General features: G+C 38.2%; 2 protein-coding genes and 1 long non-coding RNA gene across 4 annotated transcripts in view; 1 reads left to right on the top strand and 2 right to left on the bottom strand.

Annotated features, from left to right (window-relative positions):
* The window catches only part of LOC127834593 (DNA polymerase alpha catalytic subunit-like), a 35,443-nt gene extending 17,643 nt beyond the window's left edge, over window positions 1–17,800 (bottom strand). The window contains exons 1-6 of one of the 2 annotated variants that reach the window (XM_052360598.1): window positions 17,607–17,800; window positions 16,413–16,525; window positions 13,461–13,557; window positions 4,895–4,972; window positions 4,072–4,190; window positions 2,178–2,308 (exon numbers count right to left, since the gene is read on the bottom strand). In XM_052360598.1, coding sequence (XP_052216558.1) covers window positions 2,178–2,308; window positions 4,072–4,190; window positions 4,895–4,972; window positions 13,461–13,557; window positions 16,413–16,525; window positions 17,607–17,664 — 596 coding nt within the window. In that variant the 5' untranslated portion in view covers window positions 17,665–17,800. The remainder of the gene's footprint in view (window positions 1–2,177; window positions 2,309–4,071; window positions 4,191–4,894; window positions 4,973–13,460; window positions 13,558–16,412; window positions 16,526–17,606) is intronic. The other variant, XM_052360599.1, reaches the window with a different exon arrangement.
* A 14-nt stretch (window positions 17,801–17,814) lies between these two features.
* LOC127834588 (choline-phosphate cytidylyltransferase A-like) overlaps window positions 17,815–20,507 on the top strand; it is a 57,067-nt gene continuing 54,374 nt past the window's right edge. The window contains exon 1 of the mRNA XM_052360586.1: window positions 17,815–17,958. The gene's annotated coding sequence lies outside the window, so the exon portion shown is untranslated. The remainder of the gene's footprint in view (window positions 17,959–20,507) is intronic.
* LOC127834600 (uncharacterized) overlaps window positions 18,731–20,507 on the bottom strand; it is a 15,027-nt gene continuing 13,250 nt past the window's right edge. Inside the window, exons 3-4 of the long non-coding RNA XR_008028013.1 lie at window positions 19,859–20,032; window positions 18,731–19,645 (exon numbers count right to left, since the gene is read on the bottom strand). This is a non-coding gene — a long non-coding RNA (uncharacterized LOC127834600). The remainder of the gene's footprint in view (window positions 19,646–19,858; window positions 20,033–20,507) is intronic.

Genomic DNA, 20,507 nt, shown 5'->3' with positions numbered 1-20,507 from the left:
GCAGGGGGGACAAACAAGGGTTTCATACCTGGCAGGGGGACAAGCAAGGGTTTCATACCTGGCTGGGGGACAAGCAAGGGTTTCATACCTGACAGGGGGGACAAGCAAGGGTTTCAACCTGACAGGGGTGACAAGCAAGGGTTTCATACCTGACAAGGGAGACAGGCAAGGTTTCATACCAGGCAGGGGAGACAAGCAAGGTTTCATACCTGACATGGGGAACAAGCAAGGTTTCATACCTGGCAGGGGGAACAAGCAAGGTTTCATACCTGACAGGGGGACAAGCAAGTGTTTCATTCCTGACAAGGGAGACAAGCAAGGGTTTCATACCTGAAAGGGGTGACAAGCAAGGGTTTCATACCTGACAAGGGAGACAAGCAAGGTTTCATACCTGGCAGGGAAGACAAGCAAGGTTTCATACCTGACAGGGGGGACAAGCAAGGTTTCATACCTGGCAGGGGAGACAAGCAAGGGTTTCATACCTGGCAGGGGAGACAAGCAAGGCTTCATACCTGGCAGGGGTGACAAGCAAGGTTTCATACCTGACAGGGGGGACAAGCAAGGTTTCATACCTGGCAGGGGAGACAAGCAAGGTTTCATACCTGACAAGGGAGACAAGCAAGGTTTCATACCGGACAGGGGAGACAAGCAAGGTTTCATACCTGGCAGGGGAGACAAGCAAGGTTTCATACCTAACAGGGGAACAAGCAAGGGTTTCATACCTGGCAGGGGGGGCAAGCAAAGGTTTCATACCTGACAGGGGAACAAGCAAGGGTTTCATACCTGACAGGGGGACAAGCAAGGGTTTCATACATGGCAGGGGGGAGAAGCAGGGTTTCATACCTGACAGGGGGGCAAGCAAAATTTTCATACCTGACAGGGGGGACAAGCAAAGGTTTCATACCTGACAGGGGGGACAAGAAAGGGTTTCATACCTGGCAGGGGGGGACAAACAAGAGTTTCATACCTGGCAGGGGGACAAGCAAGGGTTTCATACCTGGCTGGGGGACAAGCAAGGGTTTCATACCTGACAGGGGGGACAAGCAAGGGTTTCATACCTGACAGGGGTGACAAGCAAGGGTTTCATACCTGACAAGGGAGACAAGCAAGGTTTCATACCAGGCAGGGGAGACAAGCAAGGTTTCATACCTGACATGGGGAACAAGCAAGGTTTCATACCTGGCAGAGGGAACAAGCAAGGTTTCATAACTGACAGGGGGGACAAGCAAGTGTTTCATTCCTGACAAGGGAGACAAGCAAGGGTTTCATACCTGACAGGGGGGACAAACAAGGGTTTCATACCTGACAGGGGGACAAACAAAGGTTTCATACCTGACAGGGGGGACAAACAAGGGTTTCATACCTGACAGGGGAGACAAGCAAGGTTTCATACTGGCAGGGGAGACAAGCAAGGTTTCATACCTGGCAGGGAAGACAAGCAAAGTTTCATACCTGACAGGGGGGACAAGCAAGGTTTCATACCTGGCAGGGGAGACAAGCAAGGGTTTCATACCTGGCAGGGGAGACAAGCAAGGTTTCATACCTGGCAGGGGAGATAAGCAAGGATTCATACCTGACAGGGGGGACAAGCAAGGTTTCATACCTGGCAGGGGAGACAAGCAAGGTTTCATACCTGACAAGGGAGACAAGCAAGGTTTAATACTGGACAGGGGAGACAAGCAAGGTTTCATACCTGGCAGGGGAGACAAGCAAGGTTTCATACCTGACAGGGGAGACAAGCAAGGTTTCATACCTGAAAGGGGAAACAAGCAAGGTTTCATACCTGACAGGTGAGACAAGCAAGGGTTTCATACCTGACAGGGGGGACAAGCAAGGGTTTCATACCTGACAGGGGAGACAAGCAAGGTTTCATACATGACAGGGGAGACAAGCAAGGTTTCATACCTGACAGGGGGGACAAGCAAGGGTTTCATACCTGACAGGGGAGACAAGCAAGGTTTCATACCTGACAGGGGAGAAAAGCAAGGCTTCATACCTGACAGGGGAGACAAGCAAGGTTTTTATACCTGACAGGGGAGACAAGCAAGGTTTCATACCTGACAGGGGAGACAAGCAAGGTTTCATACCTGACAGGGGAGAAAAGCAAGGCTTCATACCTGACAGGGGAGACGAGCAAGGTTTCATACCTGACAAGGGAAACAAGCAAGGTTTCATACCTGACAGGGGGGAGAGAAGGCCTCTTCTTGGTCAGCTTCACAGGTGGTGGCCTCATGAGGTCAGATGGGCCGCTATGAAGCTCTGTCATGATGTCGCCTAGCAACTCGTCTCCCTTCACACTCGCATCCTTCTGAAATGCATCCACTGCCTTAACCAAGACTCTCGAAATATTTTAGTGGGGAAAGCAAGCCATCCCAAAATAAAAGTTATGTAATGGTTTGCTTTTTTGTGGTATTTCATATTATTTTCTTTCTTTTATTTTTTATATTAATAAATGCTTTAAGTGATTGAATACAACCTTTTTCCTGGCCATTTTAGGGAAAATGCAATATCAGAATTGGGAATTTTTTCGCGCAAAAAGTCCTAAGATTTGGGAAAACCAATTCAAAATAACTTTGTAATATTTAAAAATTATAAGAACAAAATGATATAAATAATACTTTTATACTTCATTAAATGAAGCGAAAAAATGAAAAGAAGTTGCAATATAATAATTAAAAGACACTCCTTTTTTCTTAAAAAAAAAACAAGGGCTGTTTGTAAAACATGCATGCCCCCCATATGGGCTGTCAGTTGTAGTGGCAGCCATTTTGTGAATACGTTTTTTGTCACTGTTACCTTGAACTTTGACCTAGTGACCTGAAAATCAATAGGGGTCATCTGCAAGTCATGATAAATGTACCTATGAAGTTTCATGATCCTAGGCCTAAGTATTCTTGAGTTATCACCTGGAAACCATTTTACTGTTTTGAGTCACTGTGACCTTGACCTTTGACCTAGTGACCTGAAAATCAATAGGGGTCATCTGCCAGTCATGATCAATGTACCTATGAAGTTTCAGGATCCTAGGCAGGGTTTTCGCAAAAAGTATACTTTTTTTTTAACCAAACTTTCAATTTTTTAAGTATAAAAAGAGCACATAATTCTGTCAAAATGCACGCCAGAGTTATCTTACTCTGCCTGCCCAGTCCCCTCATGATGTAAGTAAGTGTACCAAGTTTTAATGCAATAGCTTTGATACTTTATGAGAAAAGTAGACGTAAACACAAAACTTAACCAGACAACGAAGCCAAGGTGATGACAATAGCTCATAACTTTTTTTCAAATGACCTTGACCTTTGACCTAGTGACCTGAAAATCAATAGGGGTCATCTGCGAGTTATCATCCGGAAACCATTTTACTATTTCAGGTCACCGTGACCTTGACCTTTGACCTTGTGACCTCAAAATCAATAGGGGTCATCTGCGAGTCATGATCAATGTACCTATGAAGTTTCATGATCCTAGGCATAAGCGTTCTTGAGTTATCATCCGGAAACCATTTTACTATTTAGGGTCACCGTGACCTTGACCTTTGACCTAGTGACCTGAAAATCAATAGGGGTCATCTGCCAGTCTTGATCAATGTACCTATGAAGTTTCATGATCCTAGGCATAAGCCTTCTTGAGTTATCATCCAGAAACCATTTTACTATTTCAGGTCACCGTGACCTTGACCTTTGACCTATTGACCTCAAAATCAAAAGGGGTCATCTGCGAGTCATGATCAATGTACCTATGAAGTTTCATGATCCTAGGCCTAAGCGTTCTTGAGTTATCATCCGGAAACCATCTGCTGGACGGACATACGGACATACATACGGACGATATGAGCAAAACAATATACCCCCTCTTCTTCGAAGGGGGGCATAATTAAACAAATTTTATTTGAAATGTGGAAAAAAAATCACAATGCTATTTTTTAATTCACTTAGGGAACGGGTCCGTTCAATGGACTCATAGATACAACAGGAGAAACCCTGGAAAATATTGAGCATCAGGTAAGTGCAACAAAAATATGACAAGTAAGGAAGAAAAAAAAAGTGCCTTTTAATTCCAACTAAAAACCTATACCTCTGGCTTCCTCTTGCCTGTGGCAGCCTGAGCAGCAAACATTGACTTGATATTAGCCTTAGGTTTGCTTCCAGGACGCATAATATTAGCATTCTTCTTCTTCTCCAAATCCTTCTTTTCTGGAAAGGAGAAGGGTTTATCAAGTGTGAAGGGTTTATCACTTGTAAAAGGTTAATGAAGTGAAGGATTTATCATTTGTAAAGGTTTTATCAAGTATGAGAGGCCTATAACGTGTAAAAGGTTTATCAAGTGTAAAGGGTTGATCACTTGTTAAGGGTTTGTAAAGTGTAAACATTTTATCAGGTGTGAAGGGTTTATGACTTGTAAAGGGTTTATCAAGTGTGAAGGGTTTATGACTTGTAAAAGGTTTATTTATAGTAAAAGCTTTATAACTTGTGAAATAATTATCACTTGGGAAGAGTTTATCACTTGTGAAGGGTTTATCACCTGCAAAGGGTTTATCACTTGCGAAGGGTTTATCACCTGCGAAGGGTTTATCACTTGGGAAGCATAATAATGCACATTTCTGAAGCTGTGTTTCTCTTGTTATAGCGAAGTACTTCAAAAGTTGTTTTTTTCACTCAGCATGTTGCTGTTTACCAACAAATATTAACATTTTAACTTTTGAACTAATAAGCATTTATATTATATGAAGAAAAATAACCTGTCATTTGAAAATAATCCATCTGTCATGTATCGTGGGTTGAACCATGAAACATACCTCAAACTGGTGACTGGTGTATTAACCTATAAGGGGGAAGAAAAGATTAAACCGAAACACTTATTCTGATCACTTTTACTGATGGTAATAGCAAGTACTCACTGTCCTGCTTAGTAAATTGGTCATCATCCAAGTCCTCATCAAAAATCTCTCTACCATCCTCCACATAGCCACTGCCATCTGAAAATGGAACTAATGCATAGGTGTCCAAGCTTGCTGAAACAATGGAATAATGCATAGGTATCCAAGCTTGCTGAAACAATGGAATAATGCATAGGTATCCAAGCTTGCTGAAACAATGGAATAATGCATAGGCATCCAAGCTTGCTGAAACAATGGAACTAATGCATAGGTGTCCAAGCTTGCTAAAACAATGGAACTAATGCATAGGTATCCAAGCTTGCTGAAACAATGGAACTAATGCATAGGCATCCAAGCTTGCTGAAACAATGGAATAATGCATAGGTATCCAAGCTTGCTGAAACAATGGAACTAATGCATAGGTATCCAAGCTTGCTGAAACAATGGAACTAATGCATAGGTATCCAAGCTTGCTGAAACAATGGAACTAATGCATAGGTATCCAAGCTTGCTGAAACAATGGAACTAATGCATAGGTGTCCAAGCTTGCTAAAACAATGGAATAATGCATAGGTGTCCAAGCTTGCTGAAACAATGGAACTAATGCATAGGTGTCCAAGCTTGCTGAAACAATGGAATAATGCATAGGTGTCCAAGCTTGCTGAAACAATGGAACTAATGCATAGGTATCCAAGCTTGCTAAAACAATGGAACTAATGCATAGGTATCCAAGCTTGCTGAAACAATGGAACTAATGCATAGGTGTCCAAGCTTGCTGAAACAATGGAACTAATGCATAGGTGTCCAAGCTTGCTGAAACAATGGAACTAATGCATAGGTATCCAAGCTTGCTGAAACAATGGAACTAATGCATAGGTATCCAAGCTTGCTGAAACAATGGAACTAATGCATAGGTATCCAAGCTTGCTAAAACAATGGAACTAATGCATAGGTATCCAAGCTTGCTGAAACAATGGAATAATGCATAGGTATCCAAGCTTGCTGAAACAATGGAACTAATGCATAGGTGTCCAAGCTTGCTGAAACAATGGAATAATGCATAGGTATCCAAGCTTGCTGAAACAATGGAACTAATGCATAGGTATCCAAGCTTGCTGAAACAATGGAATAATGCATAGGTATCCAAGCTTGCTGAAACAATGGAACTAATGCATAGGTATCCAAGCTTGCTGAAACAATGGAACTAATGCATAGGTATCCAAGCTTGCTGAAACAATGGAATAATGCATAGGTATCCAAGCTTGCTGAAACAATGGAATAATGCATAGGCATCCAAGCTTGCTGAAACAATGGAACTAATGCATAGGTGTCCAAGCTTGCTAAAACAATGGAACTAATGCATAGGTATCCAAGCTTGCTGAAACAATGGAATAATGCATAGGTGTCCAAGCTTGCTGAAACAATGGAATAATGCATAGGTGTCCAAGCTTGCTGAAACAATGGAACTAATGCATAGGTATCCAAGCTTGCTGAAACAATGGAACTAATGCATAGGTATCCAAGCTTGCTAAAACAATGGAACTAATGCATAGGTATCCAAGCTTGCTGAAACAATGGAATAATGCATAGGCATCCAAGCTTGCTGAAACAATGGAACTAATGCATAGGTGTCCAAGCTTGCTGAAACAATGGAATAATGCATAGGTATCCAAGCTTGCTGAAACAATGGAATAATGCATAGGTATCCAAGCTTGCTGAAACAATGGAACTAATGCATAGGTGTCCAAGCTTGCTGAAACAATGGAACTAATGCATAGGTGTCCAAGCTTGCTGAAACAATGGAACTAATGCATAGGCATCCAAGCTTGCTGAAACAATGGAACTAATGCATAGGTGTCCAAGCTTGCTGAAACAATGGAACTAATGCATAGGTGTCCAAGCTTGCTGAAACAATGGAACTAATGCATAGGTATCCAAGCTTGCTGAAACAATGGAACTAATGCATAGGTGTCCAAGCTTGCTGAAACAATGGAACTAATGCATAGGTATCCAAGCTTGCTGAAACAATGGAACTAATGCATAGGTATCCAAGCTTGCTGAAACAATGGAACTAATGCATAGGTGTCCAAGCTTGCTGAAACAATGGAATAATGCATAGGTATCCAAGCTTGCTGAAACAATGGAACTAATGCATAGGTGTCCAAGCTTGCTGAAACAATGGAATAATGCATAGGTATCCAAGCTTGCTGAAACAATGGAACTAATGCATAGGTATCCAAGCTTGCTGAAACAATGGAATAATGCATAGGTATCCAAGCTTGCTGAAACAATGGAATAATGCATAGGCATCCAAGCTTGCTAAAACAATGGAACTAGTGCATAGGTGTCCAAGCTTGCTGAAACAATGGAATAATGCATAGGCATCCAAGCTTGCTGAAACAATGGAACTAATGCATAGGTGTCCAAGCTTGCTGAAACAATGGAACTAATGCATAGGTATCCAAGCTTGCTGAAACAATGGAATAATGCATAGGCATCCAAGCTTGCTGAAACAATGGAACTTATGCATAGGTGTCCAAGCTTGCTGAAACAATGGAACTAATGCATAGGTATCCAAGCTTGCTGAAACAAATGAGTGAATCACCTGCTATCTCACAATGATCATTCCTCTTTGTTCATATGACAAAGCACAGCATTTCAAGAAGTCAAATGATCCCAAATGTCTCATTTTCTATGCAATAAATGGTTAAAGCAGTGTAATCTAACAGACAGGATAATCTTGAATGCAGATGTGCATGAAGACTAACTCCTTATTAAATATGTTTTGAATGCAAAAACATACATGCCATAAAGCTTGGCTGTAACTTAAGAACAATTCTGCATGCTTCACATCATCCAGAATCCATTTTCAAATGGGCTGGGGATTCAAAAGTGGTAATCACGTGATAGTCAAGATGGGGATGTTCATGCCGAGGCAGGTATTTTTTGCCGTTATACACCCTTTATTAATTGTCTTTATTTTTAAATGTAGCTCAAATGTCGCTCACTTTCCAGCCATATCAGCATGAAAGTTACTAGCGTTTATTTTGTGTTGATATTCGCTCTTTATCTCGACTTTTAATCACTGCAAAATTTCTTAGCAGGATGACCTAATAAAAGCTCCACTAAGAAAATGTGCGGTGAGTAAAGTCGAGATATAAAGCGAATTTCAATACGAGATAAACACTAATCACATGTTTACTGATATGGCTGGAAAGTGAGTGCCATTTAAAAATTAAACAAACGTAATGAAGGGTATAAAACGGCGAAAAATAACTATCTCGGCATAGACATCACCTTCTGGACTATCACGTGATTGCCCCCTCTGTTAGAAGCAAATTACTTTTATGAGTTGTTTTTTTTAAATCACATGGTTTATGGTTTACAGAACTTTGTGTGGAGTAGACAAGAGACCCTACTTGAGACTCCTGGAACTAAACTGAACAGAACAACTCATATTCACAAGGTTTCACAAGACTTGTACACCTTGGTAATGATTTTTAGTAAACCCACTATAATTTTCAAACTCAGTCCAAATCTGACCAACCTAACTTTTGATTAGCAAATTTCATGATTAGTGAGTCAAAATGTGACTTCTAGAATGTTCAAAACATTTTACTCCAGGAAAATTGCCCACCGCATGATGGCCATGTTTTTCAATAACCAGAACCATATGACACGCAGCAGAGAAATCGTAGGAACATATGTTCTGAACAAGTTTTATTAATTATGCTAAAACAAATGTTACTTCTACATATACTAGATATACTACAGTCTTTATATATAATTTGACCTAGTGACCTAGATTTTGACATCAAATGACCAAACTTAGTAGAAGACCACTACAGAACAGTCTGCGAAATACGCGCACGCCCGGCAGCCTGGGCGTGTAAATTATAGCTCGGGCCTATTAAAATTGCCATATCGTACGCCCGTCATGCCAGTAGAAAATCCGTGTATAAATATTGTTTACATTTTTAAGTGTGATTAACGTCATTATTTTGTGAGTACTTTGCGAAGATTTCCGAAAGAACTTCGTTCAAGTTCGCCTAAAATACGAGATTTAAACGCGTTCCGATTGGTCCATACATTCACCGGTTATTTTCGAGTTGTAATCCATGCCACGTGGTGAATAATTTAGACTGGTTGTGTACTATTGGCACACGTCATGCTAATGTGTTTACTGCTGAAGTAAACCAATTGACGACCGCGGCTTGCATTGTAACCTTGTGTGTGTGTGTTTACGTTCCGTAAGTTTATTTCCAAAGTTGAAAGTCCCTGCGCGCTTAAGGCTTCATTATGCTTAAAAACGTAGCTGGAGCGAAGCCTGGCAAGAAACTGCAAGCAAGTCAATAAAGTCAAGGTTGCTTGTTTTACAGGATATGGTTTCTGACGTAGTCTCATTTATAAGACGCGCAAAGAATTTAGAGATACTTTTTATATGGGCTAAATTCTTTGGAACGTCTCATCGGTGAAGGACCCAAAATGTGTTGGACACCAGAAAGTTTAAATTTTCATCAATTTGCGTAAAACTGCAAAATAACATTACCAACTCATTCAGTTTTGGTTCAGACTTCCATTTTTACCTCAAATATCGTCAAATTGAAGTTAAAAAGGCATAAATTTTTCAGTTAAACTTCTGCTTAAATCGCAACAATATCACTGACATCTTGCCATATTAAGAAACAGATTTAAATATCAACCAATCAGAAGAAGGCATTACGGTGTAATGTGTACGCGTAATTTTATTAAAATGAGCTTTTAACACCGACTTTTACCTATCTAGATCTAGAATGCTCATCTTTGTCGATTTAATAAGCACATGTTCAAAACAGATATGGTGCAGTTTCTATTCACTCTTGTAAGTTTCAGCAACTTTTTATGCATGTCTTTTTCGCACCTCTGTCTGTGTTGTTTTATGTACCTACATTCTACGTTACATAGGACGGTATACTGTACGATCGGTATCAATATTATTTATGTACAGTATAAAAATAAAAGATGTTATTTATTTCAGAACTTTTTAATTGTCACTTTAGAAAAAAAAAATGTGTAATTAATCCAGAAAAGTATAATAACATCGGTTTACTATGTAACGCTCTGCACCACAACAGACGAACGCAAACTGTATTTTACGCTGTTTATTCTTCCACATTTAAACCAGATGCTTTACATCGAGGCCGTGTTATCGATTTTTATCTACACAGGGAGCGAATCGAGAGATATTGAACATTTGAATAGTGGTTGGATTTAAATTGCTCAGGCGTGCAAAATTCAAGGTGTCATTATATAATTGTTAAGGAACATTATCGAAAAATGAATTATCTACACAGGTATGTAAATATTATTGCTGTTCGTTGATATTAAGTGTCAGATATCGGGGCTTGAATGTTGCGTACAAAATCCTTGCACAACAATATAGACAAAGAAGGAAAAAATTCCGTCATTAATTGAATGGTTCCACCCTTGTACGCTCCAAATATTACCACATGGCTAAAAGTGAGGAAGGTTGAAAAAGCCTGAAAAAAAAACTGGGGGCATGGGGGCTGGAAGGCCCCCGGTCAGCTCCAGGGCGATGTCCTGGTCGGGGGCCCAGGGGGCCAATGGCCCCCCGGAAGCTCCTGCAAAATAGCATTTTAGATGGCCAAGGAATGCACTATCCTGGCTTTAAATTTGTAACAAAAATTAAGTCCAGAAATTAATATTAGAATTAAGAATGAGTGAGAAAAAATCATATCTTATACACCATATTGTATTTTTTATACAGCTACAGACTATTTCTTGTTTCTTGTCTTCATAAGCTTCAAAGCTTACCTTTTACCAAAAACAAATATTTAAAGGTACAAATTCAAAGAATTCAAATCAAAACCAATTGATGGAAACTTTACACATATCACTATATCTATTTATAAAAACACAACGATATTGCTTGGTGAAGACACACATCACTTTATGGATTGTTGGAACACATTTCACTATACACTATAAACACACCATGATGATAGAAACTTGATTGATAATTAATTATGGAAAACAAATATCACTACAATTACACTTAATAGCAGCTTCCGTTAGCTTTTATAAGTTGGTAGTCCTGACTTCCACGCCTAAAATTTTGAACGGCCCAGACATAAATTGTGAAGTCCTACTTTTATTTCAGAAGTTTTATATAGGTACATGTTCCAACTCTATCCATTACCCAATAATCCAGTATTATTGCGATTTCTATTTTCAAAACCAATATACGGCCAATATTGACGTACGCCATTTTACGCAAGTTAATATAAAAATTGAATTGTGGGATGGGGGAATTCCGATTGAACATGCGTTAATCACATGACGCGATTTGAGCGCATAGAGCATTGTTCATATTTAGTTATGACGGCAAATCAACGACTGAATTTAAAATGTTACATGTACCTCCTTTCAGAAAAGTTTGCCAGAGTGAAAGCAAATTTCAGAGAATAAAAACGTGTCTTTCTTTAAATTTTACAGAGTAGACTTACGTCCGAATAGCGATATATTTTGTTAGGTCATTCATGCACGTAGACATATATATATGCATAGTTTGGCAATCTCAAAACACGTTATTTAACTATTTATTACATTATGTGTTACGGCCATTGATATAACAAAATACATTATTCAATTTTAGTATTTTCAAATGCGTAAAATTAAATGTGTTATCCGAAATCATTTCCAGATTTTATTATTAACGGAAAGTTAAGAAAATTCTAGCAACAAATAAACATTTCTCGTGTATTTCGTGTACAAATGGAAATCATGCGAAAATTAGACTTCATGTACAACATCACGTCATTCTTCCTCGGGGAAAGCGTGGACTTAAATATTTTATTGCTGAATAAAAACTTCGTAGCGCAGGGGTCGCTAATATTATTGTGAGCTTCACGTGGGGTCGCTGGTATTCGGCTGCCTGAGCCCTGATTGGCTGATGCGCTTACCAAGAAAAATTTGATTGACAGCTGGAAAAATCAATATTGGCCACTCGCTAAGAATTTCATTGAAAACAGTACCTCTTAGGCGGAGTTAACAGTCTGAATAACCCGATTTACTGTTGACATTTGTACGTGCTGTGTATTAGTAAATAGAGTACATGCGGATTATCGGATGTCCAAGGGACTTACACCATTTGCATAATGGATGTACAGGTGCAAGTGAAGGAGTTTATTATAACTTATCTGTTAAATTGGTTCCTTTAGTGGCCATGGCTATCGATTCCAGTTCGCACACGTGTTATACATATAGATACGCATCTTTTTAAAGATTCTTTAGATCTCGGTTTTGATTGGAAATCCCTACCCCCCCCCCCCCCCCAAATTCCTCATTGATTCTGGACGAATTGAGAGATCGACCTCCGGGGCTTAAAAAAAGCCGGAACTTCCGGAAAAAAAACGGAACACTTTTAGCCATGTTACCAATATTAAAAGTAGCTTAATATTTGATAGCGACAAGTTGGACTAGTTTCTGATGAAGAGGATTTCCAGGATGACAGTGATGATGAGATGAACAAAGAAGTTGTTTATCACGTGTTAAAGATTTATGATTAATAAAGGACATATTTACCTTGACTTGTTATATTGTGTTGTAATTGTTTTTGCAATAGGCTTTACAGTTAACATAACCTGAGAACTTGTACTTTTAAATAGATTATCTGATATTGAAAGATGAAACCCATAAGCAGGGTGTATATTTTAACAAATTTACTTCGGGCTAGTAATTTTGCTGCTGGGCTTCTTGTCTTCACCATTCCAGTAGCCCGAATGGCTAGTGGATAAAATGAACTATCGTGAAGACTGCAGTATGTTAGAAACAAAATATCAAAGCCCTGATCCTTGTGGTTTTAAAGAAGAAATTACTCGAAGTTTTCATTTTTAAATAGCTCTGTTGACTGAAAATATTTTAACAAATTTTGAAGAAGGTCACCAAAGGATGATTGCTATGAGGATTTGGTTAAACTTGTCAAGAGATTAAGGAGAAGTTCTTAAAAATAAATCATTACCGCACCTCAGGCACACTCATCCCGACAACTAAGTATCTTACCGACAACTAAGTATCTTACCGACAACTAAGTATCTTACCGACAACTAAGTATCTTACCGACAACTAAGTATCTTACCGACAACTAAGTATCTTACCGACAACTAAGTATCTTACCGACAACTTAGTATCTTAAAGATCTCCATGAGCACTAAGTGATCAGGTGGGCTAAATAAACCAGGGTGAGCATATCAAACTGCCAGGTGAGTGGAATGTCAGGCTTACTAGCTTTGCACAAGACTGGCTTTAGACAAAGTCTTCAAATTCTTCTGCTACCATTTAATATCCAATGCAAATGCATTATACTTGTCTTGTTCTGAGAAAACTGGGCAAAATGCATGTGCGTAAAGTGTCGTCCCTAATCAGGGACGACACTTTCCGCTTTTATGGTATTTTTAGTTTCAAGGAAGTCCCTCCTTACCGAAAATGTAGGCGGAAAATGTCGTCCCTGACAGACTGCACAGGCTTATCTTGGAAGACACTTTACGCACATGCATTATGCCCTGTTTTCTCAGAACGCGACTCATACCATCATCAACAATCCAGTCATCCTCCTGACGTTTCCGTACGATGTCCGAGTACTCCTCCTCATCCACCTCCTCATATACATCCTCCTCCTCGTCTTTCTGAAGTAACAACCAATACTTATTAAATATGACTGAGCATATTTTTCATGCCCCCCCCCCCAGCCATTAGTATATATAAGGCTCTCCCATAAGTCTAACCCTGAAACACAATTATTAAGATGGTAATAGAAAATTCCATTTGCTTGTTTGCAATATGGATATTATGTACATGTATATAAGAAAGTTAAACTCATAATTTTGAGCGATTAAAAGTTTTTAATTGAATTATAAAATTTGTTTGGAACTTTCATGCAGTAGTGAAAATATGCCCTGCATTGTATGGAACACAACTTTAACTTTACCTTGGGTGAGACATGGGGGTTACACATGATACACCTTCTCCACATAGTGATCATTTAAGGTTAGCAAGTCACCAATTCGAGTGGGTAAGTAAAATGATTATGCTGATCTAAAAACTAGCATATATTTTAAAGACAACAGTGATTTTTTTTGCCCAAAATAACAGCCTCTTACAAAATGTTTCCCAAATGCAAAAAGTAGAAAAAGGCTGTTTCCCAATGGCAAAAAGTAGCATTTTTTCCGCAAAAATCTGACCAAAATTTCCCAAAAAAATATGCCAAACTTTTCCATTAAACTAAATAATTGGTTTATTGAGTTTATTAAACAGCAATTTAATGCCATAGCACTTTATAATATAAATTTTAGAAAGCATGAATTTATAAATAATTGGTATACTGTAATTTATATTCATATTAATAATGTTTAATTCTCCCAAATTGCATGGACTATCGTGTGTTTTTCCCAATCCAAAAGGCACAGGCTGTAACATGATGTGTTTGTGAAACACCATGTCCCCCTATATGACGTTTGACCTTGAAGGATGACCTTGACCTTGACCCTTTACCACTCAAAATGTGCAGCTCCTTGAGATACACACGCATTTCAAATATAAAATTGCTAGCTTCAATATTGCAGAAATGACATTACATGAGCAATTTTGACCCATATATTTGACCTTGAAGGATGACCTTGACCTTGACCTTTCACCACTCAAAATGTGCAGCTCCATGTGATACACATGCATGCCAAATATCAAGTTGCTATCTTCAATATTGCAAAAGTATTCATAAAATAAGCGATTTGGGCCACATATATTTGACCTCTGACCTTGAAGGATGACCTTAACCTTTCACCACTCAAAATGTGCAGCTCCATGAGATGCACATGCATGCCAAATATCAAGTTGCTATCTTCAATATTGCAAAAGTATTTATAAAATAAGCGATTTGGGCCACATATATTTGACCTCTGACCTTGAAGGATGACCTTGACCTTTCACCACTCAAAATGTGCAGCTCCATGAGATACACATGCATGCCAAATATCAAGTTGCTATCTTTAATATTGCAAAAGTATTCATAAAATGAGCGATTTTGGCCACATATATTTGACCTCTGACCTTGAAGGATGACCTTGACCTTTCACCACTCAAAATGTGCAGCTTCATGAGATACACATGCATGCCAAATATGAAGTTGCTATCTTCAATATAGCAAAAGTTATTGCAAAATGTTAAAGTTGCCGCAACCACCCAACAGACCAACCAACCAACAGACCAACCAACCAACAGACAGGGCAAAAACAATATGTCCCCCACTACTATAGTGGGGGACATAAAAAATAAAGCAAAACAAGAGCTGTCACCATAGGATGACTTATGCCCCCTATAAACGCTTGATAGAAGTAATGAGCTTTTTTCGAAACCTAAACGCAGATTTCGAAACCTAAACGCGGACCCTAAGTTCAAGGTGAAGGTCGCAGGGGTCAAAATTTGTGTGCGTATGGAAAGGCCTTGTCCATATACACATGCATACCAAATATAAAGGTTATATCTCAAGGGACATAGAAGTTATGAGCATTTTTCAAAACCTAAACACATATTTCGAAACCTAAACGCGGACCCTAACTTCCAGGTCAAGGTCACAGGGGTAAAAAATGTTGTGCGTATGGAAAGGCCTTGTCCATGGTCACATGCATACCAAATATGAAGGTTATATCTCAAGGGACATAGAAGTTATGAGCATTTTTCGAAACCTAAACGCAGATTTCTAAACCTAAACGCAGACCCTATGTTCAAGGTCAAGGTCACAGGGGTCAAAATTTGTGTGCCTATGGAAAAGCTTTGTCCATATACACATGCATACCAAATATGAAGGTTATATCTCAAGGGACATAGAAGTTATGAGCATTTTTTTAAACTTAAACGCAGATTTCGAAACCTAAACGCGGACCCTAAGTTAAAGGCCAAGGTCACAGGGGTAAAATTGTGTGTGAGTATGGAAAGGCCTTGTCCATATCCACATGCATACCAAATATGAAGGTTATATCTCAAGGGACATAGAAGTTATGTGCATTTTTCGAAACCTAAACGCAGATTTTGAAACCTAAACGCGGACCCTAACTTCAAGGTCAAGGTCACAGGGGTCAAAATTTGTGTGCGTATGGAAAGGCCTTGTCCATATACACATGCATACCAAATATGAAGGTTATATCTCAAGGGACATAGAAGTTATGAGAATTTTTTGAAACCTCAACGCATATTTCGAAACCTAAACGCGGACCCTAAGTTCAAGGTCAAGGTCACAGGGGTAAAAATTGTTGTGCGTATGGAAAGGCCTTGTCCATATGCACATGCATAACAAATATGAAGGTTATATCTCAAGGGACACAGAAGTTATGAGCATTTTTCAAAACCTAAACGCAAAGTGTGAGAGAAAGACAGACAGACGGACAGACAGACAGACAGACGGACAGTCCGATCACTATATGCCCTCCTTTCTTCGAAAGGGGGCATAAAAAAATCACTGGACAATATGTTGCACTGAGGCACTTACATCGTATTTGTTCTTTCCACCTTTGGACTTGACATCCCGCAGTCTGGCAAGAGCAGCTAGCTTACCTCCCTTGTCTTTCTTTTCACGTCTTGAACGACCTTGGGCAAGTGGAACTGTCAACAAACATTACCCCTTTCATATTTCATGTTAATATAATTCACATAATAAAGTATTTAAGCTATGGCAGTGTTTTGAAAATGAAATCAAATTTAAGTAGATTCCATGCAGCCAGCCTAAAAATAATTATAACTATATCATTTTGTAATACAACAATAATTATTGATACTTAAAGCGGGTATATACGATTTTGTCAAATATTTATGAATTTATATAAAATGTGTAAAAAAATATTATATATTATATATTTCAATATAAATTAAAATAAAAGTTAAGAAGAACATGTGTCGAAAAATGCGAAATAAGCCAGATATTTAATTCTGAAATTGAAAACGGCTGTACAGCCGAATTCGCCAGCATGTATACCATACATGTACGATGTGAATCTAAACTTAGTTTAACGTTTTATTTGAATTCCTGCAACGATATCTATTCATACGACACACGAACACTAACTCCGATCCTAATACAAAGACGAATGCTTCGGTTATTGTAGGAAAATATGTACGTCACAATTGGCTCGGGGTGCTAATTTGTCTTTGCTGCATTTTATGAAATTCGGCTTTGATGTATAATTTTTCTCTCCATTTTATGTTATTGTAAAATATTTTATCAATATATTACAATTAAACACATATAAAAAATTGTATATACCCGCTTTAAAGATAGTTCTTCTTTAATGCTTTTAGCTTTTTATGAGTCGGTACAGTAGGTACAGCTTGACGTTTTGTAAAAGCAAACTGTCTGTTTAATGGACTAGTGGTTATTTATGCCAGAAAAAAGTTTATGTTGCTCTTCATGCCTATTTAAATGCTTCCTGGATTAATGTCGCCTGGAATAAAAATTCTATTAACAAATGCAACTCCCAGTGACCAGGAGGGTCAATAGCTTGGAGTTGGATTATTGCAACTAGATATATTTCGGGCAATTCGGGGCGAAACATCTTTGGGCGAAAGACACGTATTCCACTGGTAAATAAATGAAATTCGTAGAGGATTAGATTTTAAATGTAGATTTTAGGTTGATACATAAAAATAAAAAATATCTTATCATGTGTTAAGCACGAATAGTTTATACCAAAACTTTCTGATGAATTATCATCGCTGTCATTTTTGGGGTCTTGTGCTGGCGCCATAGTGTTGAAGTTGGCGGGAAAATCAGGGGGCGTAACTCTATCACCACTGTATCGCAACGTTTTTTGTCTTACTAATAAGATATAAAGTTTCTGCAGACGTGAGTCATTTTTTAGCCTTTATTCAATATGTCACATTTAATAAGTATTGCAGAAAACGCACGAAGAAACAGTTTCATTTACTAATTTAGATAAGAAAAATGACTGCGGCTTGCATCACTGAAAAGTAAATAATCTAAACCGGAAGTGCCAGCTGTGAATGTCAACACAAACATCATCATCAACGATTTAACAACAGTAAGCATGTGTTCATATTTTTTCAAACTCATTTCAATATAAATGCAGTTGTTTTTGTTTCATTAGCCACAACCGAATGTTAACCAACCCTTCCAAACAGGGCTAATACTGGCTCAAAAATTTATTTAGCCAAAGGACAAGGGACGTTAAGGGTCGTTATTTGCCTTTATCCAAATTATTTACAACCTACTATCAACATAAAGTGCAGAGAGTCATCTTTTCAAAATATCCTCAATGCATGTATTACTTCAAAAGACGTTATCTCTAGCCCGAGACAAAGACGCCCACTGTTTTCCAATTTTGACGTCATTTATCGTTGCTTTTTACGGCAACGTCACAACTCCGAATATTATAAACGCAGTTAGCCGTGCTTTTTATTCAATCAGCATTATTGTTATCCAAAATGTGATGAATGATTTAATTCATTTTCATAAATGAAATTCACGTATAACATGTCATATGATATTAACAATATAATACATATTAAACAATATTACTGCTTCACATCGCCAATTTTTTTCCGCAAAACAATCACAAAATTGTAAATAGCATTTGAAAGATTGTTTTAAATCGCATCATAATTAAACTATTACATTCCTATAAGTAACAACGAACAGATTAATAAAACAACAACACATACGGTGTAATATCATGACCTATTGTAATACCATATTCCGTATGCATATCCTGATTGCATAACCTTGTATATAATATATAACGTATACATGTAGTTCATATAATATATAACGTATACATGTAGTTCAGATTCGTGTATTTTTTGGCAAGAACAGATTTCTGGTGTGCCGACAGAGAGTGATAATTTTTATTATTAAATTATTATTATTAAATAATCTATGCAGGAAACAATATTGAAATTGTTCATGATTTTACACCTTACACTAATAAGTACGACGTGACATAAACACCGACTCGTTTATATATGTACTGCAGAAACTGATAAGATGTACGAGTGATATTGAATTGGATTGAGCGCTGTGAGAAACAATCACTATTCATTTTTGAAACAAATATGATTACAAATAATAAAGTACGCATTTTTTTTTAAATAACGCCACCAATGCAGCTTATGCAGGCTATATATATGAATACCCAAACATGGTTATTTAATACGACACGTTAGCAGCATCTGAGATGTCTGCAGCCCAATTTCTCGGACCAACTGACAGTTGATCAGCTTGGTGTTGCCGGAAACATGTTCCAACTACACGTTTTCCCACTGGGCAGCTGCAAAACCATGCATCGACTGACCCCTCCTTGAAACGTATGTAAGACCAATATTGCTTTCGGGACACATGCCGACTTTGGAACTTCAAGCACAGCAAACTCCTATTGTGCACATAACCGTGAATTGAGTATATTCCGTCACTTGACATGTGTACTTGTGTATAAGAAGCCGCTAGCTTAACTGTGTATTCACCTACGATAAGACATCTAAGTTCATCCTCGGTCATTATTGGACAGTAAATGTCTATTTCGTCCACCGGTTTCCAAGATGCCTTGGTTATTTTTTCTATGACGTTGTCAGAAATGAATTGTTGTAAATCGTTGCTGTGCCCTGACAAATACAACATCCTCTCTGCAACTATTTTGTCGTGTTCAGGGCTCCCGCTACTTAGAGCCGGTCTGAATCGGTTACAGATTGCTCCAACTATTCGCACATAGTCACCTTAAATGAATAGCATATGCATAACAGGAATCTCATTACATACATATACACATTATTGTTAAGACATTTTAATAATGTTAATATATATGTGTAGGATTGTATTAAGTGTAAATAACGTGACGGTTTCAGTCTGTTTTCTCCATGTACGTTTTAACGCAATAATGGGTTATCTTTTTTGTGAAATGATTATCAATGTTAGATTAAATATTTTACCAATAAATGGCACTTGGGTGTTATGCATTGTCCTGGCTAAATATGTCCATGTCTTGAGTCTGCCATTGGTTAACTCGACAACCCATCGTATCTGTTACACCAAGCTTCGAGAACAGTTGACGCATCTCGGAAACCTCTGTCAACAACGACCACATCACCTTCCTGAATCCAGCTCTGAAACGTTTTGATTACGGCATGAATTTATGCATACGATCGTATTGACTATTATTTGTATTATAAATATTATCATACTCATCTATTATCATAATTATTATCATCATCGTCATTATCCCCATCATCATCATCATTATCATCATCTACATCATAATAATGAATATCAGCACCATCATCGTAATCAATATTAACATCGTTATCAGTATAATCATCATACTAATCATAATCGAAATCATCGACAAAATCATCATCATAATCATCAGCATCATCATCATCTTAAAGTTGGTTTCCTACATTTTGTATTGTTTGATAATTTTTTTCATGTTATATGACATGTTTGAATTTTACCCAACCTTAAAATCCTCAGTATTTTGATTGATGATGTGTTTCAGTTTTTTATGCCCCCCTTCGAAGAAGAGGGGGTATATTGCTACTCATGTCGGTCGGTCGGTCGGTATGTCGGTATGTCCACCAG

Source organism: Dreissena polymorpha, chromosome 6, assembly GCF_020536995.1.
Source record: "Dreissena polymorpha isolate Duluth1 chromosome 6, UMN_Dpol_1.0, whole genome shotgun sequence".
NCBI classification, from domain to species: Eukaryota; Metazoa; Mollusca; class Bivalvia; order Myida; family Dreissenidae; genus Dreissena; species Dreissena polymorpha.
The sequence above is the reverse complement of the archived record's forward strand: the minus strand, read 5'-3'. Positions and strand labels throughout refer to the sequence as shown.